Source organism: Danio aesculapii, chromosome 19, assembly GCF_903798145.1.
Source record: "Danio aesculapii chromosome 19, fDanAes4.1, whole genome shotgun sequence".
In the NCBI taxonomy this organism is placed as follows: Eukaryota; Metazoa; Chordata; class Actinopteri; order Cypriniformes; family Danionidae; genus Danio; species Danio aesculapii.
The window spans coordinates 37,238,033-37,263,845 of NC_079453.1; the positions used below are offsets into that span (position 1 = coordinate 37,238,033).

General features: G+C 35.1%; 1 protein-coding gene across 2 annotated transcripts in view; it reads left to right on the top strand.

Annotated features, from left to right (window-relative positions):
* Positions 1-25,813, top strand: part of angpt2b (angiopoietin 2b) — a 70,392-nt gene that overhangs the window by 18,312 nt on the left and 26,267 nt on the right. For both annotated transcript variants that reach the window (XM_056480448.1, XM_056480449.1), the window contains exons 2-5: positions 3,868-4,014; positions 6,961-7,082; positions 19,127-19,359; positions 21,593-21,717. In XM_056480448.1, coding sequence (XP_056336423.1) covers positions 3,868-4,014; positions 6,961-7,082; positions 19,127-19,359; positions 21,593-21,717 — 627 coding nt within the window. The remainder of the gene's footprint in view (positions 1-3,867; positions 4,015-6,960; positions 7,083-19,126; positions 19,360-21,592; positions 21,718-25,813) is intronic.

A 25,813-nucleotide genomic window follows, 5' to 3' on the forward strand; every position in this document is an offset into this window, starting at 1 on the left:
CAAATTACTGTGGAACACGTTACACCCAACTCTGTTCTTAAATGCTTAATTTTATCCTATAAAACATTATTCGTAATATCTATGAGCTGCCAAGTTCAATAAAGGACAAAAAGATATAGCATAAAAGCAGTCTATATGACATCCATGCTGAATATGGCAGCTGAAACTGGTTGGTTTTTAAAATCAAATTTATTTTCAATCATATACATCTCATAATCCAGTAATGTAATGCACTGCTCTTATAATACATTTCTGAAGGTTGAAAGCGAGATGTGACTGGCTTTGAACGTCACGAGGTTGAGTAGATAATAAAAACATTATTTTCGGATGAACAATTCCTTTAAAGAAGTTAAAGATTGCTCAATAAAATCATTCTTGCTCAACTGTCCTTGAGTAGCCCCATCTATTGTTTTCAGTAAATCTTCACAGAGAGCCTGAAGTTTTCATGTTTGGTCCCGTTTTAATAATAAATCTCATTTTCCAGCAATTGGGAAAATACAAATGGACTTGGCCACTTTTTAATTCAGTTCCATTTTTATGGCTCGTTATTTAACTCAATTAAAACCCTTTGAATGTTCATTACCTAAAGTGGTGGAGCAGCAAGATTAAAGGTGGTTTAATCAATGCCACTTTAGTTTGCTGCGAAGCTCACCTACTTAGTGACTGGCAAAAAAATCCCCCTTGGAAAAAAAAATGCCGAAATTACACGGTGCAGAGAAGATATGACGGGATTTCTCTTCCCTTTTGTCACTCTTTGAAAAGGCCACATCAATCTGCGATCCGTTTATTACTCTCAGATGCTTGGTGCCTCGATTTTATAGTTCGCATAAATGGTCATGATCTTTATTTATTTATTTTCTCCTCCTTTCATATCACAGCCTGCGATGAATTAAACTGAGAGAACAAAACATAGTTTACCCAAGGGCGCTCACGTTTCAACAGCCGTGGCTGAAAGATGGCATGTATTGTGTATATGATTTCAAGCACACCATGTCATGGCTTCTGTGGGTAGATGTCCTCTGGTTGTGGATGGTGGCATTGGAGATTAATGATTAGGACATATTTGTGTCGCCTCATTAGAATTGTACAGTTCACGCTCAAATTCCTTTTTCCGAAGGGAGTCAAGCACTGTCAGTAAGACAGATTATACAGTATTCGTTTTTGTGTTGGTTTTCCACCGTGCTTTTCATATGGATTGCTTTTAGGCTGCTTTGACTTGTTTGCAAACATCTCAAGCACTTTTTATGATCATATATTCTCACCGGCCACTTTATTAGTGCCAACCAATAAAGTTAATAAAAGTTGACAACTGCTAGTTAATGCAAATGTCTAATCAGCCAATCACATGGCAGCAACTTAATGCATTTAGGCATGTAGACATGGTCAACACAATCTGCTGCAACAAGTTATAAGCATGGATCCATCCTGCCTTGTAACCACAGTTACTGGCTGGTGGTGGTGGTGTAATGGTGTGGGGGATATTTTCTTGGCACACTTTAGGCCCATTAGTACCAATTGAGCATTGTGTCAACGCCACAGCCTACCTGAGTATTGTTGCTTACCATGTCCATTCCTTTATGACTACAGTGTATCTTCTGATGGCTACTTCCAGCAGGATACCATGCCATGTCATAAATTGTGAATCATCTCAGACTGGTTGGCCCCCAAATTGCCCCCACAGTCATCAGAACTTAATCCAATAGAGCACCTTTGGGGTGTGGAGTAATGAGAGAATACCATCATGGATGTGCAGCCGACAAATCTGCAGCAACTGCATGATGCTATCATGTCAATATGGACCAAAATCTCTCTTTTTTCCAGTACCTTGTTGAATTTATGCCACAAGGGATTAAGGTAGTTCTGAAGGCTAAAGTGGTCCAAACCGGTACTAGTAAGTTGTACTTGATAAAGTGGCCGGTGAGTGTAAAATAAAGTAACATAATTTTTTTCACAAAAGTTAGTTCACACTGCCAACCAATGGAAACAATCATGTACCAATTTGTGACAAATTTTTGGTATGCTTTTATAAGTTTTTAGTTGTCTGCTAAGGTTGGGCAGGTGGTGATGGTATATTTCGATACCGCGGAGTAAACCCCAACATTATGTAGCTCAGACCTGCAGACCTATCGTTTTCTCAGACAGTGCCACCTGCTGTTTGAAAGATCGCCTAACCTGAATTCAACTGCTAATAAATTGTAACTTACATTATTTTTCTACTATAAAATATTACGCTATGACTGAATACATTATCATATAAAATGTTAAACATACTAGATTATGTTACTATAGATTTTGTTCAGTTTCTTAAATATTTTCAGTAATTTATTGTTTTTTAATCATTAAGGATTTATCACTGTGATAAACATAATTACTTTTTAATTATTTATCAGTACTGTTTAGCATTGAGTCGAGGGAATGAATATTAGGCCTATCTATTCTTCACATACAAAAATTATAGTACTTTGAGTAATTTTCTTACAACAAACACTTATATTTTACTTATACTGTCAACCATAAGATTTTTTTTATTTCATGCAAATAAGTAGGCGTGGCTAACTCACGCAGCGTGTTAGCAAGATGGCGCTCATGAGGGAAGTTTTTTACTGGAGCGCTTCTAGAAAAATCTGTCTAGTGCCTGCCACATGAAATGTATTGAGGGGCTGCTGTGTTACACTAATAAAATAAAAAACTAATAAAGAAAATAAATGTTAGTTCTTCGTAGGAACAAAGCATCTAGTCTGATTTTTGTATTTATTGTGAGAAGCTAACACATGGAGGAATACATATCTCAAACCTATAAATTAACCTGTAAATAAACACCAACAGTAAAGATATCAGCATAAGCTCAGACAAAAGGAGTTTGAAAATATCAACAAAAGTCCAACATAATGTATCCCTAATACTTTATTTAACAAACTCCAAAAATAAGTAGCCTATTTTTCATTTCTGAAGTATTTAGGTATATTGGTCACACTTTACAATAAGGTTTTATTAGTTAATGTATTTACTAACATGAAATAATAATGAATAATAATTGAATAGCATTTATTAATCACAGTTCAGAATTTACCAATGAATTATTAACATTCAAATGCATGCTAGTCAACATGATCTAACAATGAACAACTGTATTATAGTCAACTGTAGTTATCTAACTATGAACAGAAACCTTAATAAATGTATTGTTCATTGTTTGTTCATGTTAGTAAAGGCATTAATTAATACATTTGTAAAGTGTTACCAGTATATTTATTATAACTGGATTAGCTACCTATTTCCTATGTAAATGACTATATATAGAAAAATATTTAGTCTTATATTTAATCTTATATCTAACATTATGGTTTGGGATTTGTGGAGCTGTGCATCGAAGGATTTGCTCTTCAGTGTTTGGACTTTCATCAGTGAAAATGAAACCACACTGAACTACACTGAACTTCAACTCTGAAAACTGGACTGACACAGTTTCAATTTACTAGAACTTATACGTTAAAGTGCTTTGACTCAATCTACATTTTAAAAGCACTAGAGAAATATATATGAATTGAATTAAATAAAATTAATCATACCATGAAATAGAATTTTGGTTATTCTATCCACCCCCATCTTTCTGCCATTTTTGAATTAGCAATGGAGTCTTGCTCAGCTTGATTTTGTGGAAGGAAATATGTTGAAGAAACTGTTTTTTTTTAATAATTATTCACACACTTGTGCACAAGTCTGATATTGTTCATACTAGTTCTGTCAAACTCCCATATATAACCTAAATAAAGCTGAGAGCTTTTTATGTTTACGTCTTGTGAGGATTAAAAGTATATTAAATGGCCTGCTGTATGTTTATTGACGTGTCTCATGTCATGTTTACAGCTGGAGAGCTACATTCAGGAGAACGTTCGATCAGAGATGGAGCGTAATGTCATTCACACTCAGACAGCCACTATGCTGGAGATCGGAACCAATCTTCTGAGCCAATCAGCGGAAAACACGCGCAAACTGACAGATGTGGAGACACAGGTGAGGCTGATCAAATGAGACTGGCAGCATTCAGACAAACGCCACCCGAGCTTCAGGCTTCAGTGCCTTTTTTTCTCTAATTGCTTAAATCACATTTTGAAGACAAGCCGGCATGAAAAGTGTGCATCTCACAGGTTATTATTCATCCAAAATTCTCTATTATAAGATGTGAAATGCTTAATATTTTGAATTGGTGACTCATAATCAAATTTAATTACTGACGGTCAATGGATGAGAATTTTCAACCTTTATAAAATTGGGCTTCGATGCATCCCTCAAAGGATTTTGAATAGAGTGTTTTCTCTCATCTGAATTCCTGGCCAACAGAAGCAGGGTTAAGTGGCCATGCAGACAAGTGTAGTGTTGGAAAAGAATCAGAGAGACTGAAAATAGCCCAACTAAAACAGCCATAGTGTTTATCCTCTCAAAGAGTGATTGTTTCACACCGCTGTGTTTTTGCCTTCGTTTCAGTGCAGTCAGCAGTTCATTGAACATCATAGTGCCGCCTGAAAAAATATTAGGCTTATTATACAGTATGTGTGCTGTGTTTGAGCTGCTTGGAAAAACATGTGCTGTAGGTGTTTGAAGGAATGGGCATGATGGGATAATCACTCCTGGTGTGTGACATTTTTTGGAGAGTTTTGATCTTTTGATTATGGCTTTTAAAACATAAAAAACTGTTCACTCTGAAAAGATTCTTCTGTTATTGTGTTCAACCCCCCTTGAGTTGTTTCAAATCCATAACTTTCTTCCATGGAGCACAAAAGGAGAATTTTGTGAAGAGTTTTTTCCATTCAGTTACAAAAAATGGAAACTGTCCGATTTGTGAACATTTTTTTAGAGCTGAATTGTTGGCATGGTTTTTCTGACATTAGGTGTTGTGGTGATTCAAAAAAATGTCTATGGGGGTTTGGATGCAAGAACTGATTTTTTATTTTATATTGTATGTCATAATGGACAACAGCCAATGGCACATCTGGGATGCTTCACAACGTCCCCATAGGAAGACTAGCATGTTTTAAAAAAACAGAAAGAAAAATGACACTGACTGCCAGACAAATATATTGTGTATTTTGAACTCAGAATGATAGATTTCTGAGATTTTAAGGTGCTGTTGGAGCAATTTGGAAGTTTGGGTAAATCTGTGCACATTTTTTTTTAAGTTGAGTCTTTTCAATGGATCAAATGATTTGTTTGGCACAGTTTGCAGCTTTGAAAAAAGGCAAGATTATCTTTAAATCAATACATGAACTTACAAACTGAACTTACAAAGTGGTTTAATGTAAGCATAATAAATGCAAATGAAGTGTCTAATGTTTCAAATAACTGTGAAAAATGCAACAATTATTCTGACCTGTACCAGAAATATACCTTGTAACTTGTACCTTATAACCTTGTTCAGATAAATAAAATAATAATTGACCTTATGAAATTGCAATACATTTTTAAAAAATAAAAAACAACAAGTGGATAAACCAGAATTTTTAAAGTAAAACATTTTATTATAAAACAATATATATAAATTCCAATTAATTATTAATTAATGTATTTATGGGATGTGATATCATCCTAAATTTGTCTCTCAAAGTGTTTTTATGTAAGCATATTAAATGCTAGTGAAGTGTCTAATGTTTCACATCTGACCAGTACTTGTTCAGGTATATAAAATAATTTTTGATCTTTTGAATTTCTATGATAAATGGATAAACCTAGTGATCAGAAGTTTTCAAATGATACATTTAATTATTAAAATAAAAATAAAGTTATAAAATGACAATTAATTATTAATTCATTTATTTATGGGATGCGATATGGTAAATTAGTCTTACAGAGTGGTTTTATGTAAGCATATAAAATGCAAGTGAAGTGTCTACTGTTTTAAATAACTGTATGAAACAAAATTCTGATCTGTACTTGAGCAGATATATAAAATAATATGTGATCGTATGAAATCGTATGAAAGACGATGAAAGGCATGTGGTATGTGGTATGTCCAGGTGAATTGGATAAGTCAGTAGTCTATGTGTGTGAATGAGTGTGTATGGATGATTCCCAGTGATGGGTTGCAGCTGGAAGGGCGTCCGCTGCGTAAAACATGCTGGATAAATTGGCGGTTCATTCCACTGTGGCGACCCCAGATTAATAAAGGGAATAAGCCAAAAAGAAAATGAATAAATTAATGAATAAATAAATTATGTAATAAGTTATAAAGTTATAAAATGGCAATTAATTATTAATATATTTATTTTCAGTATGTAATAATGTCCAAAATTAGTCTTTTAATATATAGACAAATTATTACTGTTTTAAATATTTGGTAAATCAACTATTGTTCTATTTACTTATATTGTAGTTGGGATATTCTATAAGTCATAAAATAAAAACTTGTGATAGATTTTTATTGCAAAGAAAAAAAAGTATTTAATAAACACTTTTATTGTTTTGATGCTTGTAGATCCCTTTTCATGTCCCTCGCACAAAATTATTTGACTTGGACTATAGTTCATGAGTCTTAAAAACATTATCAAGGCACTTTAAAGCTTGAGAGCTTCAGTCCAAAGTAACCGTATGCAAAAGACCAGTCATTGGATTATTCCTTTTTGTGTTCTGCGAAAGAAAGAAATTTGGATTTGGAAGAACATGAAGGTATCGGCAGAATTTCCATTCTTGTGCGAACCTTGATTAAAACTCATTTACAGTCTGTATTCTTTTCCAACAGTGCCACTTCAGGATAAAGTTGGCAAACATAATAAAGCATGAAAACATCTGGCATTATGTTCATCGTCAGAATCTTGTCTTCAAACCTAAGTCTTTACATTTGCATTCTGGCAAAGATGAAAACCATAGTAGTTGGATGAGAAACACACTATAATTCTCCCATGTCTTTAATTTTTTTTTAAAGACGATCTCTGTTTCCGCTTGTCTGCCATATGGGCCTGTTTGCAGGTGCTGAACCAAACCAGTCGTCTGGAGATCCAGCTGCTGGAGTACTCTCTGAGCACAAACCGGCTGGAGAAGCAGCTCTTAGAGCAAACTCAGGAGGTCTCCCGTCTCAATGATAAAAACAGGTGAGTCTCCTGGAAATGTGCAGCTTCTCAGTCACACCCCCGTGAACATGAGCGCTCTCTGAAGCTATTACAAATGCAAAAGCGCATTCATGCATGTTTTTGGCATATTTTTACAGGATACAAAGGGAAAATTGCTTTCAACATGCAAATGACCTGTGCTGTTATACCCCTAAAGTTGCTCATGCATAAAACGGTCTGTTCAAATATGAGAAAATGTTTATGTGCTAGATCCACACTTTATGTAATAACTGCTATGAATACTAATTACTTAGGGCTCTATTTTGACGATCTTGGCACAAAGTCCAAAGAGCATGGTGCAAAAACATTAAGGGCGTGTCAGAATCCACTTTTGCTATTTTAAGGACGGAAAAATCGCTTTGCGCCACGGCACATGGTCTAACAGGGTTGAGCTTATTCTCTTAATAAGTTATGGGTGTGTTTTGAGCATAAACCAATCAGTGTCTCATCTCCCATTCCCTTTAAGTCAGTTGTGTCGCGCCAAACACATTTGCTATTTACATGGCGGACTTTGTAAGTGGAAAAACTGAATGCTTCACCAGCGAGAAAACAGTTTAACAGAGCATCTGCAGCGCGAGATTGAGAGAATTAACCTCCTTATTCTTTACTTTCACTTTCACTTTCACTCTCTTTCGTGGATAAGGAAACGTGTTGTATGCACAGGCATCCATTATCCTACATAATTAATTTAGTTTGTTAAGCGCAAATATTTGTTTCAAAGCTGTTTCTAAATTCAGTTTTAATTTCCAGCAAACGAATAAATGAATAATAACGAAGTGTGGTCAAAAAACGGAGTTATATCCAAACACACATGCTATGCCTGTGCTGGACTTTAGACCTGCTCTCAGCTGGTCTGTTGTGCAGTCTATTTTATTTTGTTTCCAGCAATGCACCTTAACACACCTCCTTTTTTAGACCAGAACACCTATGGGCGCACATATCAGCGCAAATGTATTTGCTATTTAAACAGCATGGTGCAAAACGTCAAAATGACACTTATGTCAAGCTGAAAATAGCAAATAACATTTGCGTCGCACCTTGCGCAGCATTGCACCGGGTGTATGATAGGGCCCATAGTGTGACTATTTTTCTTCGGCACCATTTATGACCCTGGAACACAAAAACAGTCATAATCAGAATCAGATCAGAATCAGAAAGAGCTTTATTGCCAGGCATGTTTACGTATATGAGGAATCTGTTTTCGTGACAGCTTCTACAGTGCCACAGAATTACAGAGACAGGACAAAAAAAACAGATAATAAATATATTTTTGAAATACAAGTAAGTAGTGAATGCAAATATACAAATTGACAAGTGTATGTACGGGTATATTACTATATACTATATACTATATTACTATATTACTATATTACAGTGCTATATGTGCAGCTGTTATGCACTGAAAAAAAATCTGTAAAAAAATGGTCAAAAGACTGGCAGCAGGGCTTTCGGAGATATTATGTTAAATTACAGAAAATAACCATTTAACAAAATTACATGCAAAAAATGTAAAAATACAGAACAGACTTTACGGTAAAAGTTCATTAAATTACAGTCTATTATTATTATTATTAGTATTATTATTATTGATAATTTGCATTTAAACTGTGAAAAAACAGAAAACAAATAAAAAAATGTAGATAATCTGTGAAAAACTGTAATTTCTTGCTCCATAATTACAAGCTATTACTGTCATTTTACAGATTATAACTGTAATGATACAGGAAATTATTTCCATTTGACTAATTATTACTGCAATTATACAGATTTTTACTGTAATTTTACAAATTATTACTGTAAATATATATTTTATAATTGTAATTATACAGATGAATTAATGTGATTTTAAAGATTATTACTGTAATCATACAGGTTATTAATGTAATTATACAAATTTATTAATGATTATTACTGTAATTTTGCAGTTTAATTTATGTGATTATACAGATTAATTTATTTAATTATGCATGAAATCTCTAAATATTCCATAAAATGTTTAAACTGAAAAAAGCTTTTGAAGAATTATTAAAAAAGCTTAAGTACAAATAATTGCTGTTGTCATAAAACACTATAAATATAACTATAAACAATAATATAGTTTAACAAATATTTTTAGAATATGTAGGTTAAACTCAAAACAATTTGCTTGAAATACAAAACTGTTATATATCTATTTATTTATTAATTAAAAAATACATTTACTCGTCATTTAACAACAAAAATAAGTTTAGTGTCATGTGAGGATGCCTGCACAACAAAGTTGAGGATCAAAAAGCAGTTTATTAAGAGAACCGTCTTGCAATTAAAGGTTAAACAGGAACAAACAGGTGCATACAGATAATCCCAAGCAGGGATTGACATTAACACCCGGCAAATGCAGGTAGATGTCAGCTCTGGAGGGTTAGAAAGACACCTCCACTAGCCACTTTGGCTGTTTGAAAACAATTTTTAAGTTGTAGTTTTCTTAAAAGCAGGGTTCGATAATAAGGATGACCCAATATGCGAGCAAATGCAATCTTAGAATCGAGAAAGCAGCGTGACTGACAAAACTAATAGTGTTAAAAGAAAGCAGGTGAATGCCAAATAAGAGGATGATCACTTGCGCTAACAGCTGATGTGATGCGCAACTGTTTAAAAAGCGTGCGCGCTCCCGTTTCCTTGCGTGAAGCAACTGCGCCTAGAAATATCCATCAAAAAGACTAGACAAAATGTTTTGCTCATGCACCCACAGTCTTGCAGCTTTCAAGAGCTCCAGATTTGTGTATTTGTAAGCAGCACTGGTTGCTTTCGCTTTGACTATTCTTTGAACAGATTATTAATGGGCCTAACGTTAACCGTGTGGGTGTGATCATCCTTTCATTATCACACACGGTATGTTTTTCACCTGCTTTCTTTTGCTTACAGTTATTTTTGTTAATATGCTTTAATTATAATTTTTTACAATAACATTGCTTTAATGGGAATAACTCCCCATTTATGTGTAGTTAACTGGTGATCCGGAACCTTTAGCCAAGACAGATTACTGTGCATATTTTAGATACATGATAATAATCATTTTTAAAGGTCAATTTATTCATTTATTATTTTTTTAAAGAAATGTTTTGTTAAATAAAAAGTATAGTATATAGCTATATTTTGCTTGTTTTGACACATTGAAATGTTGAGGCTAAGAAATAATTATTTATTTTATGTTTGAAGAGACAAATTTGGTAAATCCCTAATTTTGTGCTCTGAAAAGTCTTGTGAAATAAAAACTAATTGTTATACGACACTATGAAACCATGACCCATTTTCTCATGCTCATTGAGGAAGCTCATACAAGACACACAAAAAAATCTACTAGCCACAGTGGCTAGTGATCAAAAAAGTTAATGTCAAGCCCTGATCCCAAACGTAAAGGCATCAAACAAAGTAACAAAGCAAAGGGTCAACCACGGCAAGAGAAAACACATTGCAATGCTCACTAAACAGTTAAACAAGACTCAGCAACGATGTGTTTGTGTGTGTTGAGTTTATAGTCCTTGAAATTAGTCCATAATGATCTTCCGGCTGCGTGTGTGTAATCAGTGAGAATTAGAAACCTGGGTGTGCGAGGTGCATGCTGGGAGTTGTAGTTCGTTAACTTAGCATGTGTGTAGTGATCGTAACTACACACTGATTAATTTTTTAACAATGAGCCGTTTTTCCATAAACAGATTTTAGAGTTGGTATAACTGCTATATAGAACCATTTATACACCATGCATTACAAAAAACTAAACTAAACTCTAAATAAAATAAAACATTAAAACAAGGGTGTCAATCTCTGTGCAGCTCAAGTACAACCCTTAGTAGGGAAAATATAATAAAAAATATATATAATATAGTAGTAAATAAACATTTTATAGTTTACAGTGTATGCAGCTATTATTTGACATTATTTACCTCACGTTAATCTTCATATGATTACTATCTGCACTAAAACAATTAAACAGAATTTTTGTTTCCCTATTTTTACACGAATAATCTGTAAATATTCATGTAAAATTGTGTGTTACTCCCTGAAAATACAGAACATTAACTTAAAAAAACAGAAAAATAATACCAAAATATAAGCAATAACTGTAAATTTAATGTTAGAATTTTTTATTACAGAAACTATCAGTAAAACAACAGCTCCTTCACTGTATTATAGAAAAACTGGAATATTCTGTAAAAAAATACAGACAATTACCTGTAAAGTAATGTTTATATTTTACAGTGTGTGCAAATTGGCATGTAAAGTATTTTGTTAAATAAATAAGTGTATATGTTTATAAAAAGTAGTGACGTTTGTTTCACAATTACTATCATCAAGTGTTCATGAGATTGGACAGTGTCTCAGTGGTTAGCAATGTCGCCTCACGGCAAGGAGGTCGCTGGTTCAAGTCCTGACTGGGCCAGTTGGCATTTCTGTATGGAGTTTGCATGTTCTCCCTGTGTTGATGTGGTTTTCCCCACATTCCAAACGCTTGCGCTATGTGAAGTTTCACAAACTAATTTCGAGAGGAGCATGTCATATGATTGATCGCAGTTGGTCTCCCATCTGTAATCATTAGTGAGTCAATCAGATCATTCCAAACTCACCATAATAGCCTGACTAGCATTACTCCCTTATCTTCGTTTTGAAGAATCCCCTCATTCACCCCATCTCCTCCTTTCCTCCTTTTTCACTTTTTCAGGGGGAGCTCTCGAGAACATCCTGATCTTGTACCCCCTCACATGTTTATTGACCAGGCGGGAGCCCTAGGCTCAATTAGAACCCAAGCTCAGGGTTCTCTCCCAGGACAGCATGCCAAACCTGCTAATATTATCAAGCAATATCCAAGTGTGAACTCTTGAAAGGTGATTTAAATGACTTAAATTGGCGTTGTGTATGAGTGTGTGTGTCTGAATGCAAGTGTGTATGGGTGTTTCCTAGTACTGGGTTGCAGCTGGAAGGGCATCCGCTGCGTAAAACATATGCTGGAATAGTTGGTGGTTTATTCCGCTGTGGCGACCCCTGATACATATGAGACTACAACGAAGGAAAATTAATGAATAAGTAAGAAATTCTAAGCAAACGACAAAAAAAAAAATTAATTCTGTCATAATTTTCTCACTCTTGTGTTTTTTCAAAAGTAGATGAATGTCTTTCTTCTGCAGATGACAAGAGAAGAATGTCAGTAAACAAACTGTTGGTAACTAAACAGTTCCCATTGACTTCTATTGTATATTTGTCCATACAACAGAAGTAACTGGGAACCATTCATTCATTCATTCATTCATTCATTTTCCTTCAGCTTAGTCCCTTTATTCATCAGGGATCACCACAGCGAAATGAACTGCCATCTTATCCAGCATATGTTTTAAACAGCGGATGCCCTTCCAGGTGCAATCCATGACTGGGAAACATCCATACACACTCATTTACACACATACACTGTGGCCATGTCTTTGGACTGTGGGAGAAACCGAAGCACCCTGGAGGAAACCTACGCCAACACGGGGAGAACATGCAAACTCCACCCAGAAAAACCAACTGCTCCAGCTAGGACTCGAACCAGCGACCTTCTTGCTGTAAGGTGACAATGCTAACCACTGAGCCACCATGTTGCCTTAACTGGAAACCAGAAATTTTTAACTACTAACATTCTACAAGTACCTGCTTTTTTCATTCTAGTTTGGAATACAGGTTGAGAAACTGATAATATTTTCATTTAGAGGTAAACTCTCCTTTTAATATCAGGCATAAACAAGCCCGAAAGTCATCTCATTTTCCATGTGTATTGCAGATTTCATATACTGAAAAATATGCAATAAACCATGTTTCATGTCTCTTTTATGACTTTATAATTGCATTGAAATAAACAATGATGCAAGCACCTTTGACACAGAAAAAAAATGATTTTGTTAAATTGACTGTCAAGCACCAGTAATAAAGAAAATGCATTTTTATTCCTCTTGGTCTTCGGGGAAGTAAAACTCAAGTAATTATGCATCTTTCTGGAAAGCCAAATTAAAATATGAAAGCTTTTGTGGAAACGTAAACTTCCTATCTGAAAATGGGACAGTATAACCTGTTCAGGACTGAAATACTGTTGAAGTTTTTTTGTGATAAATTCGTAGCTTGAAGGGATAGTTCACTCAAAACTGAAAAACTGTTATAATTTACTCCCCCTTCAATTGTTACAAACCTGTTTAAGTTTCTTTATTCTGTTGTGCACAAAAAAAGCTATTTTGAAAAATGTTGGAAATCTATAACCGTTGAAAGCAACATTCTGAAAACGTTCCCCTATATACATTTCTGAAGATCACGAAATATGTAGCCAGAACTATGTATGGAGCACGTACAGACCAAAACACTTTAACATGTGGGCATTTGACAAAAAGACGATCAATCGATTCAGTACCACAAGTTACACAAGAGTTATACAAGACACAATTTGAATTAGGATTACCAAATTTACATATAATCTAGTTTGTGGGGTAGATATTGTGAGCTGACCAGTTTGTCCAGTTAGCTCATCATATATGTCAGTGGACTTGAGACGCAGAGAGGGGTTTACCACGTTTAAAACAGTTCCAGAAAGTGGTTAAGACAAAAACAAAAGTCAAAAACTAAAATAAACAATTAAATAACAGGGCGAAAATGGGGTAAAATCTGAAAACGTGGTAAAAATCAGGCGAGGGCTTTTCTTTTTCTGGATTGCTTTTTAAAACTAGGTTGAGTTTAGGGAAGTGGGCGGGCGGGTCAGTTGGTGCTTTTGAAAACACTATTGGCTGGGTTTAGGGAAGGAGGAGGGTGGGTCAGTCGATCGGTCAGTCAGTCAGTCAGTCAGTCAGTTGACAGCAGCCTCTAGTGGATTTACGCAAGAACAGAAGGCAAAATGGCACTGGTGAGAGAAATATAAGATCTCAAAAAGCATACACAGCAGCCTCTGGTAATTTGGGGAAAACAAAAACTACAAAAAAATTGTAGCTGCTGGGACTTATTTGGTGATCTCCAAAAATGTATATAGAGGTACATTTCAGAATGTGCCTGGGTTGCATACTCAAGTGCAGATATCTTTGAAAGCATGCATACTAGAAAAGAGATTTAGCGCATGCTTCTCTCAACTCGCTGAAAGTAGCTTGTTCAATCTGTGTGGGTGAATTGTTTCAATAAAAAAAACTGCTGCAAAGTCATTAGTTGGACTCATAAAGATCAGGCCTGTGGGATTTATTGTCTTTATTTGGAGCTTGGTAAGATGCCAGCTCACACAGCCTGTCAGAGTGTTGTTGATTTTGATTTTGATGGAGAAGCCCAGGCAACAACACCATCTGCGAATGGCACTGGGATCCAGGTGTTTACAGGTTTACCAGCCTCTCAGAAGTGTTGTGATGTGGAATATGAGAGGCCTGTTCAAGGGTTCATCTGTGCTGAGAGCCACGTGAACCAACAAAGAGCTGTTTAATGACAGAGCGAAGTGAAAAAGCAGGATTTGATATGACAGTTAAGGAAGACAAAGTATTTTTATGTACATTTAAAACTACACTGTAAATAAATTCCATAAATTAACAGTTTTATGTATTTTGTGGGCGGCGTGGTGGCGCAATGGGTATTGCTGCCGTCTCACAGCAAGAAGGTCGCTGGTTCGAGCCTCGGCTGGGTCAGTTGGCATGTCTGTGTGGAGTTTGCATGTACTCCCCGTGTTGGCGTGGGTATCCTCCAGGTGCTTCGGTTCCCCTCACAGTCCAAAGACATGTGCTAAAGGTGAATTGAATAAGCTAATTGGCCGCAGTGTATGTGTGTGAATGAGAGTGTATGGGTGATTCCCAGTCATGGGTTGCAACTGGAAGGGCATCCGCTGTGTAAAACATATGCTGGATAAGTTGGCAGTTCATTCAGCTTTGGCGACCCCAGATTATTAAAGGGATAAAGTCAAAAAGAAAATGAATGAATTAATGTATTTTGTGATTCATGTTTTTTTTTTGCATTTATTTATGCTTTTGAATTTCATCATGGGACCTTTGATAAGTTTTGATGTTGGAAAAGTGACTTAATGACATTTTTATTAGTTTGAAGGGATTTGTTGTCGGTGTTGGTATTATATATTAAGTTATACAAAAACCAGGTAATAATCTGCTGGTACTTTTAATCTGTTACTTAAAGGTGCAGTATGTGAATTTGACACCCAGTGGTTGAACTAGGTATTGCATTTCTGGATCAAAACAAACACAAGCGCAGGTTGCCAGATTGAGGGCCAACAGGAGCAAGTCTGATGATCGAGCCTAAAGGCTGATTTAACTCATGTTCTCAATAAAAGCAACGGCATGCAATAGAAAGAATATTCTCCATATAAAAGGAGTTTTTGTTCTGACCAACACTTGAAATTAATGTATTAGAAACCGCTTCTATTTCTTGTAGCTGAACAAAAGGATAAACTGACAATGATCACCTCAGGTACACCTCATGTGCTTTATTCAATGCTAACAGTGTGAGTTTGAATGCCATGACATGTATTGCCATACTACTATTTAATATGTATTGATTAGATTATGAACTTTACCATTTCGTGAGTGAGTGCATATTCTGTGCTTCTGAATGGCTGCATTTACATTTCTGTCGTGTTTCAGCTGGTGCAAACAGCCAAATTTCTTATCACAGCAAATCTTATCACGTAGCTTGTTGTTAGGATACGCGTTACAATATAACCTGCTCACCTAATGTTTTCGTTCATAATATTTATATTATTTGCTAATTAATAACCTCATATGGAACTCTGAATCTGTGTCTCAGTCAGAGTCTGCTACTGTCCACCGGAGGTCTCATTTCAGTCACTGGCGCATGCTTAGAGAGCCTTTCTGAATGAATGAATGAATGAAATACGCGGTTTTCAATCAAGGCAACTCAAGGTGCTGAAATATAATTAGCTAAACTGGCTCATGGCGGGTTAAAGTAACCAAAACAAAGACAGCGTTCCAGCACGTAACACACATTTTCAAAGCAGAATAACTGGCTTCAGCACTGTTTTTCAGATAAACAAGAATGTTCACTTAGCATGTTTCTTAAATATCTGCAAACATATTATGCTATTTTTATGTTTCAGAAGAGTCAAAAACTTACATACAGCACCTTTAATTCGATATTATTTCCTATACAAATGATTGTTTCAAGCTACTAAAAGGTCAATAAAGGTCAACATCAAAATTAGACAGAGCAGAGATCAAGGTCCCATAATGCAATCCATAACTGTAAATAAACAGAGAGCATTAATGACACACGCAATTTGAAAACTGTTAATAAATGGATATTATTTACATTGTAACATTTCTGAAGAATTCCACTTTACTGCTTTGCTTCATCATTTTGTATTAATACAAACAGTAAAATCACTAGTACTAGTAATATAACCTGGACTTCTGTTTTAAATACATTTGCCATTAATATGATTTCTCTGTTTTCTGATAAATGAGAATCTTGCTGTAATTGAATGTGTTCAGTAAATTGAATCAAAAATCAATCAGACTGACCCAAAACATCAAGTTAAATATCATGTAAAATGGCATAAAATGTACATGTTTGTAACTACTTGACTACTGGACATTATAATTAATATTTGGACCTAAAGTTCTGGTTATTGGAGCTAAACACCATAACATTTTTGTCAGGCTTTACAGCATTAAGCGACCCACACATTATTACTAAAGTTACAGAATGAGGATTTTGTCTGAAGGTTACATCAATTATAATTGATGTAACCTTTAGACAAAATCCTCATAACTAATGCTTAGCCTGACTTAACAGTCTTTCTGGAACATGCAAGTACAGACAAGTGAGTGACACGAACAGTAAAAAGAAATCCAAGTGCTGTGTATCTATGACATTAGCAATCAGGTTATCTAAAATGTTGAGCTCATAAAAGTAGCAATAATATGTTGCCTCTATAATTTTCAGTTCTTGACTCTATGGAGGCCATTTCATGACTGGCAGTCTTTCATTAGCTGTTGTTTCCCCTCAAGATATGATTTAGCAGTGTGTATTATTATCATACTGAAAAATAATCATCAACAATGCTGGGTTTTTCATAAGGAATGGGATAATGGATTAAAACTTGTCTGTACTTTTCAGAATTCACCATTCACAATCCCATTAATTTACATAATATTGCCAAAACTACTGGCAGAATAACAGCCCCAACTCTATTTCTCATTTTCCCATCTAATTCTGTCATATTTTCTGTCCTAGATTGCGCCTATTATAGATTATAAAGTTCATATTTTGGTTTGGGAGTCCTCTGGAAAAGGTTGACATGCACGCAAAATCAAACAGCACTTTCATTGTTTTATAATATGTGTTTATTACCATTTTTTACATTTACATGGTCCTCCTTTGCTCTCTGTGATGACCCAGCTAGTTGTGATTAGTCTACTGTATACAGCCCATTAAAAAGGAACACCCATTTCCATTATTATGGCTTATCAAGTGTTGAAGATTTTATACTGACAACATAACTTAAATTTTTACCAGTCTGACAAGGCAGCATTCTTCAGGAAAATATACAAAACCATGAAATAACAAGCATTCCTTTGAATCCCATTCTTAACACATTAAGTTTACCGTACTGTAGCACTCATCAGTAAAATAATGGGGATAATAATTTCCCTTCTTTTCAACATGATGTTAACCAAGGACTGCTTGCACAATAAAATGGGAAAGCTTTCTTTGCTAATATTTAATGTTGAAATCAACCTGAAACAGCTTGGAATCAGTTTTGAAATCCACTTGTTTAAATGACTCGGAGTCGACTCTTTCTTATGAGAGACAATAACTTTATACTCTGTGCACTTTCAAACTTTACAGGATGTTTTCATTCACTTAGAGAAGTGTTACACACTGCATGAAAGGTCATTTTAAAAAATACATAATAGCGGTATATTAAACAATTTGATCAAAACGTTCCAACTCTAATTATGTTTTCTTTGTATAGAAAATACACTCTCTGAAATAAAGGTACAAAATCTGTTATCGGGGTGGTACTGTACCTTTTCAAAAGATACACTTTTTTATCAGGTAGACATTAGTACCTTTTGGGCACACTTTTATATCTTTAAGGTTCCCTTTTGTACCTTTAAGGTACTGTGAGGTATATATTTGCACTTTTTAGGTATTAATATGTACCTTTAAGGACCTGTTAGGAACAAAAATGTTTGAGTAAAAAAAACATATTTTTCGCCACTGAACACAATATATTTTATTTTAAGAAATGTTTAGAATATTTTGAAACAGAAAAACACATCAGGCAAAATTATTAAAAGAAATCACTGACTTTGCTGTCTTCATTGGTTTTAAAAAAGCATCTTTGGATATCTTTATTTTCTTTGGATATGAAGTAAGGCACTGCACTGTTCTGGTCTATAGCAGGCTTGGATGTTGCTTTATATGCTATATTTGTTTTTCAAATGTTTCCTGAATCTTGGGTAGACCTGTAGCTTTTGATGTGGAGGCTTGTTTTCTACTGAAAATACTGTTGCCCTAAAAAATAGTTGTAAAAAAAACCACACAAAAAACCCACTTACATATACCGAAGGAACGGTATAACAGAAAATTTTAGATTTTTGCAAACCTCAGTTATCGCCCAATACAGTTAAAGTCAGACTTATTAGCCCCCCTTAATTATTAGCCCATCTGTTTATTGTTTATATTGTATTACGATTGTTTGTTCTGTAGACTATCGTAAAAAAAAATTATATTTAAAAGGGGCTAATAATTTTGACCTTAAAATAGTTTTTAAAAAAATTAAAAACTGCTTTTATTCTAGCCAAAATAAAACAAATAAGACTTTCTCCAGGAGATAAAAAATATTATCAGACATACTGTGAAAATTTCCTTGCTCTATTAAACATCATTTGGGAAATATTAAAAAAAAATTCAAAGGTGGGCTAACAATTCTAACTTCAACTGTGTCATCAAATCATCATTAAAACAACAAATGTAACAATGGCCAAAAAAAAAACCAGTAAACCAGTCTGTTTGTTTGTTCTCAGCTACATGGAACAGCGCTTTGCAGACATAGAGGCCAAGCACAGCCGAGAGCTTCAGACCATCCAGCAGGAGAAGCAGCAGCTGCTGGAGCTTCTGGACAGACAGAACGAGTTGGTCAGTCTGCTGGAAGGAGAACTGGCCAGCTCCACTCGTAACAGCACACTGATCCAGCGGCAGCAGGCTTCGCTCACTGACACCGTGCAGCAGCTGCTGGCTATGGTCACTCACTGTAACGGTCAGTGCTAATATCACATTATCAAAGACTAAGTTGGATGTTACCTGCCTAGAGGAAACAAAGGGGTCTTTCTAACCAGGGCAGTTTCTCTCAAAAGCATTTTTTGATATACGCTTTTTCAGAACTCTGATTTCTCTCGTGAATGCCATTCGTGCCTCAGTTCTCATGTAAATCCATCAGAGGCTGCTGTCGACTGACTGATTTACTGACTGACTGACCAACCAATCAATCCCCCCACCCCCACCCTTACCTAAACCCAACTAATAGTGTTTTTAAAAGCATTGATTGACCCGCCCACCCACTTCCCTAAACCCAACCGACAGTGTTTTAAAAAGCAATCCAGAAAAAAGAAAAGCCCTCGCCTGATTTTAACCACGTTTTCAGATTTTACCACATTCTCACCCTGTTATTTACTAGTTTATTTTATTTTTTAGCTTTTGTTTTTGTCTTACCCGCTTTCTGGAACTGTTCTTCACCGAACTCGAACCCCATTGTCGTGGTGAACTCCGCTCTGCATCTCAAGTCCGCCGACATACATGTCGAGCCACCGTACGAAGTGTTAACATCGGGTAAGCCGTTGATACAGAAGTAAGCGGTCAACTGGTAAGCGCGAAAAGGAACAGCATTATACTGCCCCGTAGCATTCTTTTAAAGATGAAATGTAGCCATACGTAGCTAAGGCTACATAATTCACGATCTCCAGAAATGTATATAGGGCTACGTTTTCAGAATCAGCCCATGTTGGCCAAATTGCTACCCCAAATTGCTGATTGGTCCACTGCTCTGGAACTGATAGTATGAGAAATGAATGCTGTTGTGGGTGAAAGTTAAAATGGTTTTATCTTCACGCGGAATCTAAATGTGTGTTGCTGCAAAAGACACAAGTGTATAACAGTCATACACATCTGTCAAACAATGGAAATATATGATATTGTCTCATCTTGTGAGCCCGAAACTCAATCAGTGAGTAAATAAGTGCACACACACACACACACACACACACACACACACACACACACACACACACACACACACACACACACACACACACACACACACACACACACACACACACATAATATTGAACAGTTGTTGTCCGGACACTGTTATGCATTTTCATTAAACAAAATTTCAGGTTTGAAGCTTTCTGAATCTTAAATTTAAAACAGAATTATTGTTCTTCTGAGCTTAATCTTTGAAAGTTTAATGCACAGTTTCCTAATTTTTATTTTGGGGCAACGCAGTGGCACAGTAGGTAGTGCTGTCGCCTCACAGCAAGAAGGTCGCTGGTTCGAGCCTCGGCTGAGTCAGTTGGCGTTTCTGTGTGAAGTTTGCATGTTCTCCCTGCATTCGTGTAGGTTTCCCTCCGGGTGCTCCGGTTTCCCCCACAGTCCAAAGACATGCGGTATAGGTGAATTGGGTAGGCTAAATTGTCTGTAGTGTATGTGTGTGAATGAGTGTGTGTGGATGTTTCCCAGAGATGGGTTGCGGCTGGAAGGGCATCCACTGCGTAAAACATGCTGGATAAGCTGAAAAGAAAATTAATGAATAAATTTTGTACTTTTGCATCACAAGAAGCTCTTCAGTTTTGTAGCTGATTGTGACAAAACACTTCTGCCTGTTCAAAATAAACAGAAAAAGCAAGTACTGGAGATTTGTTATTATTCCTGTTGTACCTACCCGTACCGAACTGTGACCCCAAAACCATGGTGTGTATCGAACCATGACTTCAGTGTACCTTTACAAGGATGTGCAGTAGATGACTTTTGTTTTTCAGAAGAACATTAAATATGTTTTTTGTTGAAACCGCTGACATCTACAGGCACATTGAGGGTCATAAAAAATGATACAGCAAAATAAAATGAATACACATGGCATAATACATCGAGATCTTATGAAGTGAAACCTTAGTTCTGTGCAAGAAACTGAACAGTCTTTGCAATATTATTAAAAAAATCTACAACCTTGGCAAATCGTCCTGAACGCATTTACAGTCACCTAGCATTTTGTTTTACCTGTATGTTTTTTTACATTTAAAAGTTTTATGAATCACAGTATTTCTTCTTCTTCTTCTTCTTCTTCTTCTTCTTCTTCTTCTTCTTCTTCTATCAAACCATCAATGAGTTTTCCAGGAAGACTGAAGTAAATCAATGTGTAGAAAATTGATGTGTCAAAGTATACTTTTTTCCCCCTTTTTTAACTAGCCTAAAATAAATATCTCATCTATTTCCAGATATTTCCACTCCAGTTGATAAGGGGATGTTGAAGTTTCGAGACTGTGCTGAGATATTCAAATCTGGAGTGACAGAAAGTGGCATATACAGCATTCATCTCCCTAATTCCACCCAGAAAACTAAGGTTAGTACATTGAGCAATTTACTCTATTGTTTCTTAATATTAGATACCAGTACGTATTTGTTAGAGACCAGTAGTACATATTAAATAGACACTGGTACTGTGCATTAGACAGTAGTTTATTTACATTAGATACTAGTACTTAAATCAGAGGGGTCAAATCCAGTTCCTGGAGGGCTGCAGCGCTGCACAGTTTAGTTCCAACCCTGCTTCAACAGACTTAAGCCGCTTTTACACTACACTTGCTTCCCATAGACTTCCATTCATATGCACGCGAATGCGTCAGACTGGAAATCGCATCACATGATTGTGTGAGACCAATCGAAGATGAAAACATGACCACTCTGAACAGAAATTTAGAACATAAAGCAATCCCTCGCTTTTTAAATGTCTAATCATCTTGTTTAGCGCCGTACGACAGAATTTTGCATGCACAAACTCTAGTGTGACCACAGCTTTACCTGTAGGTTTCAAACAAAACTGAAAGACTTAATTAGTTTGATCGAGTATTTAATTAGGGTTGGAACTAATCTTTGCAGAACTGCGCTCTCCAGCAACTGAGTTTGACAGCTGTGACTTAAATCTATCACGCAAATAATTATTAGCACCCCTGAATTATTAGACCCCCTGTTTATTTTTTCCCCAATTTCTGTTTAACAGAGAGAAGATTTTTTCAACACATTTCTAAACATAATAGTTTTAATAACTCATTTCTAATAACTGATTTATTTTATCTTTGCCATGATGACAGTAAATAATATTGGACTAGATATTTTTCAACACACTTCTATACAGCTTAAAGTGACATTTAAATGCTTAACTATAGGTTAACTAAGCAGGTTAGAGTAATTAGGCAAGTTATTGAATAACGATGGTTTGTTCTGCAGACAGTCGAAAAAAAAATTGCTCAAAGGGGCTAATAATTTTGACCTTAAAATAGCGCAAAATAATTTATATATACCTAATGAATAACTGCCAGTGCATAAAAATTATGTGCTAATTAAAACTAAATAGTTGATATCTCAATGACAGATACCCATAGAAGTCAATGGCAATTTACTTTTTTTAATACTAACAATATAATAGTCAATAAGTACTAGTATTTGATTAATAACAGCCACTAGTGTCTAAATACTGTGTAATGAACTTGTACTAGTATCAAAAGAACAAGCATGTGTCTAATAAGTACACATTTCTAATTAATAAAAAGTAGTATCTGATAAATAAGTACTAATATTTATATACTAGCTTAATTGTCCGCATCACTGTCTGCAGTTTTTATATAGTGTATGTACAGACAACATGGAGAAAGTACCTTTAACGTCCATGGAACCTTTTCATTCAACAAAATGTTCTTTACATTTGAAAGAAGGTTCGATATATTTTTGTTGTTTGTTCAAAGTACTTATTTAAAATGAGATTTTATTTTTAACTTAATTCTTTCATGCTCAAACAACTTAAATTTGTTAAATAAATTACGTTAACTTAACTGATTTGTGTTGGGACCACATAAAGGGATTGTGTGGAACCTAGCAATTTTTACAGTGATCATTAAACTTTTGTTTACACTAAGCTGTTCTAGAAGAAACGTTCACATGAGGTTCTTTTGGCATCTTTTCTTCTATGGGATCAATGTGAAAACCGCTTTTTGGTTATTCCTGGCACCTTAATTTTTTTATAAAAGGTACAGTATTATCTGAAAAAAGCAGGTAAAGTATTATCTGCAAAAAGCAGGTAAGGTATTATCTGCAAATTGTAGTTTTTTTAACAACAAAAAAAGAAAAATAGATTGCATATTACATGCAAACCAAGACGGCTTGTAAAGCATGAATTCTGGCATGTATCTTGATTAAGAAACTGAGCTCCGCTGACATTTAGTGTTTTGTTTTTGAGGACTACATTATAATCTGGAAGGACAGAATGTTTCACTATAATGCAATTTCAGTACGTCTTTCCAAAAAAAAAAAAAAGCTAAGATGAAAAATGTCATGTCAATCATAAAACCAAATCAGGAAGCCAGAGAAACATTACCTTCAGGCTAAATCTCAGTGCATCTCACTGTGAGTTTGCACCGTATTTATTTCAAAATCTTGCCCTACTGAACCACAAGCAAACCTCCCACGATTTGTGTAATGCCTTTTGACTTCCAGAGTCAAATATAATTTCTGGGAGGCTCTTGGGGTGATGAACATTTGAAAAAATGTGGCTAAAATTGTTTTTGTTATTCATTATTTTCCTTTGCACTCATTCGTCTTCCACTCTATTTCCTGTGGGCATCGGCACCAGGTGTTTGGCATTGATTCGGGAGCTTCCTGCCAGCACAGGGTTTAATGCAGTGAGCGAGAGTGAGCTGGTATACAGTATGTAGTTTCACCACCCTTTTAAAACGTGCCACCCCTCAGTACCTCATGCTGGGTGGCTCCTTTCATTTGGAAAGTTCAAACTAGTTTTATTTTAAACCTCACTTTGTTTGATTTATCATACACATCACTGTAGATTATTCACGAATAATTACATTTGTGTATTATTTAGATTTACTATGTTAATGTGATCACACACACACATACATAAAAGCAAAACTATTCAGAACTATTTTGTTACAGACATATTTTTATATAACTTGTATCATATACATAAAAATACTGTTAAAAATAAATATTTTTTTGCTCAAATTCTTTTATAATAATAATATATAATATAATAAACATTTCCCAGTGATGGGTTGCAGCTGGAAGGGCATCCACTGCGTAAAACATATGCTGGATAAATTGGCGGTTCATTCCACTGTGGCGACCCCAGATTCTTAAAGGGACTAAGCCAAAAAGAAAATGAATAAATGAATGAATTAATGAAAATAATAAACATACACAGCACACACACATTTATTATGTCAAAACAAACTTTTATTTTAGATGCAATTTATCACGATTAATCTTGCAGTGAGTAATCTTAATCTTGCATGTTAGTAGTATGAATGGAGTTCAGACGTACTACATACGCCGTTTTATCATGATCCTGTGACACACCCGCTTTACACTCATTCATGAATTCTCTTGGGGTTCATCATGGAATAGCATAGCGTTCATCAGATGCACACTTCGGAATCTCACCGGAAGTAGTAGGTCATTCTTCTAGCCTACTTTTTTTTTCGATTTCTATGAATTTGGATATACTACTGGGCTCGCATACTGTTTTAACACACTATATAGTATGGAAGTATGTAATTTCTGACACAGCCATTGTGTTCAAAGAGGTAAAAAGTTCTTGTTTTTTTACCCAGATATTTAAAAAGAATATATTTTAGAGCAGTAATCACAATACTGTGAAACCGTGATGTTTTTATCCAAGGTTATTATACTGTAAGAATCTTACACTGGCCCATGCCTAAATATATTTATTGAAAACAGTCTACCTTTGTTTCCCCAGTATCCATATATATATATATACACACACACATACACAGCGGGGGAGATAAGTATGGAACCTGTCATGTTTTTTCCTGGGAATAATAATTTAAAAAGGAGCTGCTGACATGGAATTGAACCAGATTTTGGTAAAAACCCAAACAATACAAACATAAAAATAAAACAAAACAAATAATAATAATGAAATGACACAAGGATAAAGAACTGAACTACTGAAATGTATTTAGTACTTTAAATAAAAGGCTTTTTTGTTGATGGCAGCTTAAGGAAGCCTCTCATATGCAGAATGAAGTCACATGCATCCACAGACTTCAACAGAGTGTAAAATTGATGGTTTTATGGGTCTCGTCTTTCAAAACTGATCTTTATTTAGTATTTTCCATTGAATTCAAGTCAGGTAATCCTGATAATGCAGATGTTGGACTGAAGCAGCTAATATTAATTACACTGACGATGGGCAGAGAGTTGCTGAAGAACTACTGAGAGATTTCAGCTGCAGTCTAGGCTTTCACTGCTCCCTTTCTTCATGTGTTCAATACTTTTTCCCTGTGTTATTTCATTTTATTACACATAACTTCATTCGTAAACTAATTATTTTTATAATATAATATAATTAATATAATAATATAAAATAATAATAATATAATATAATTAAATATAATATAATTACTATT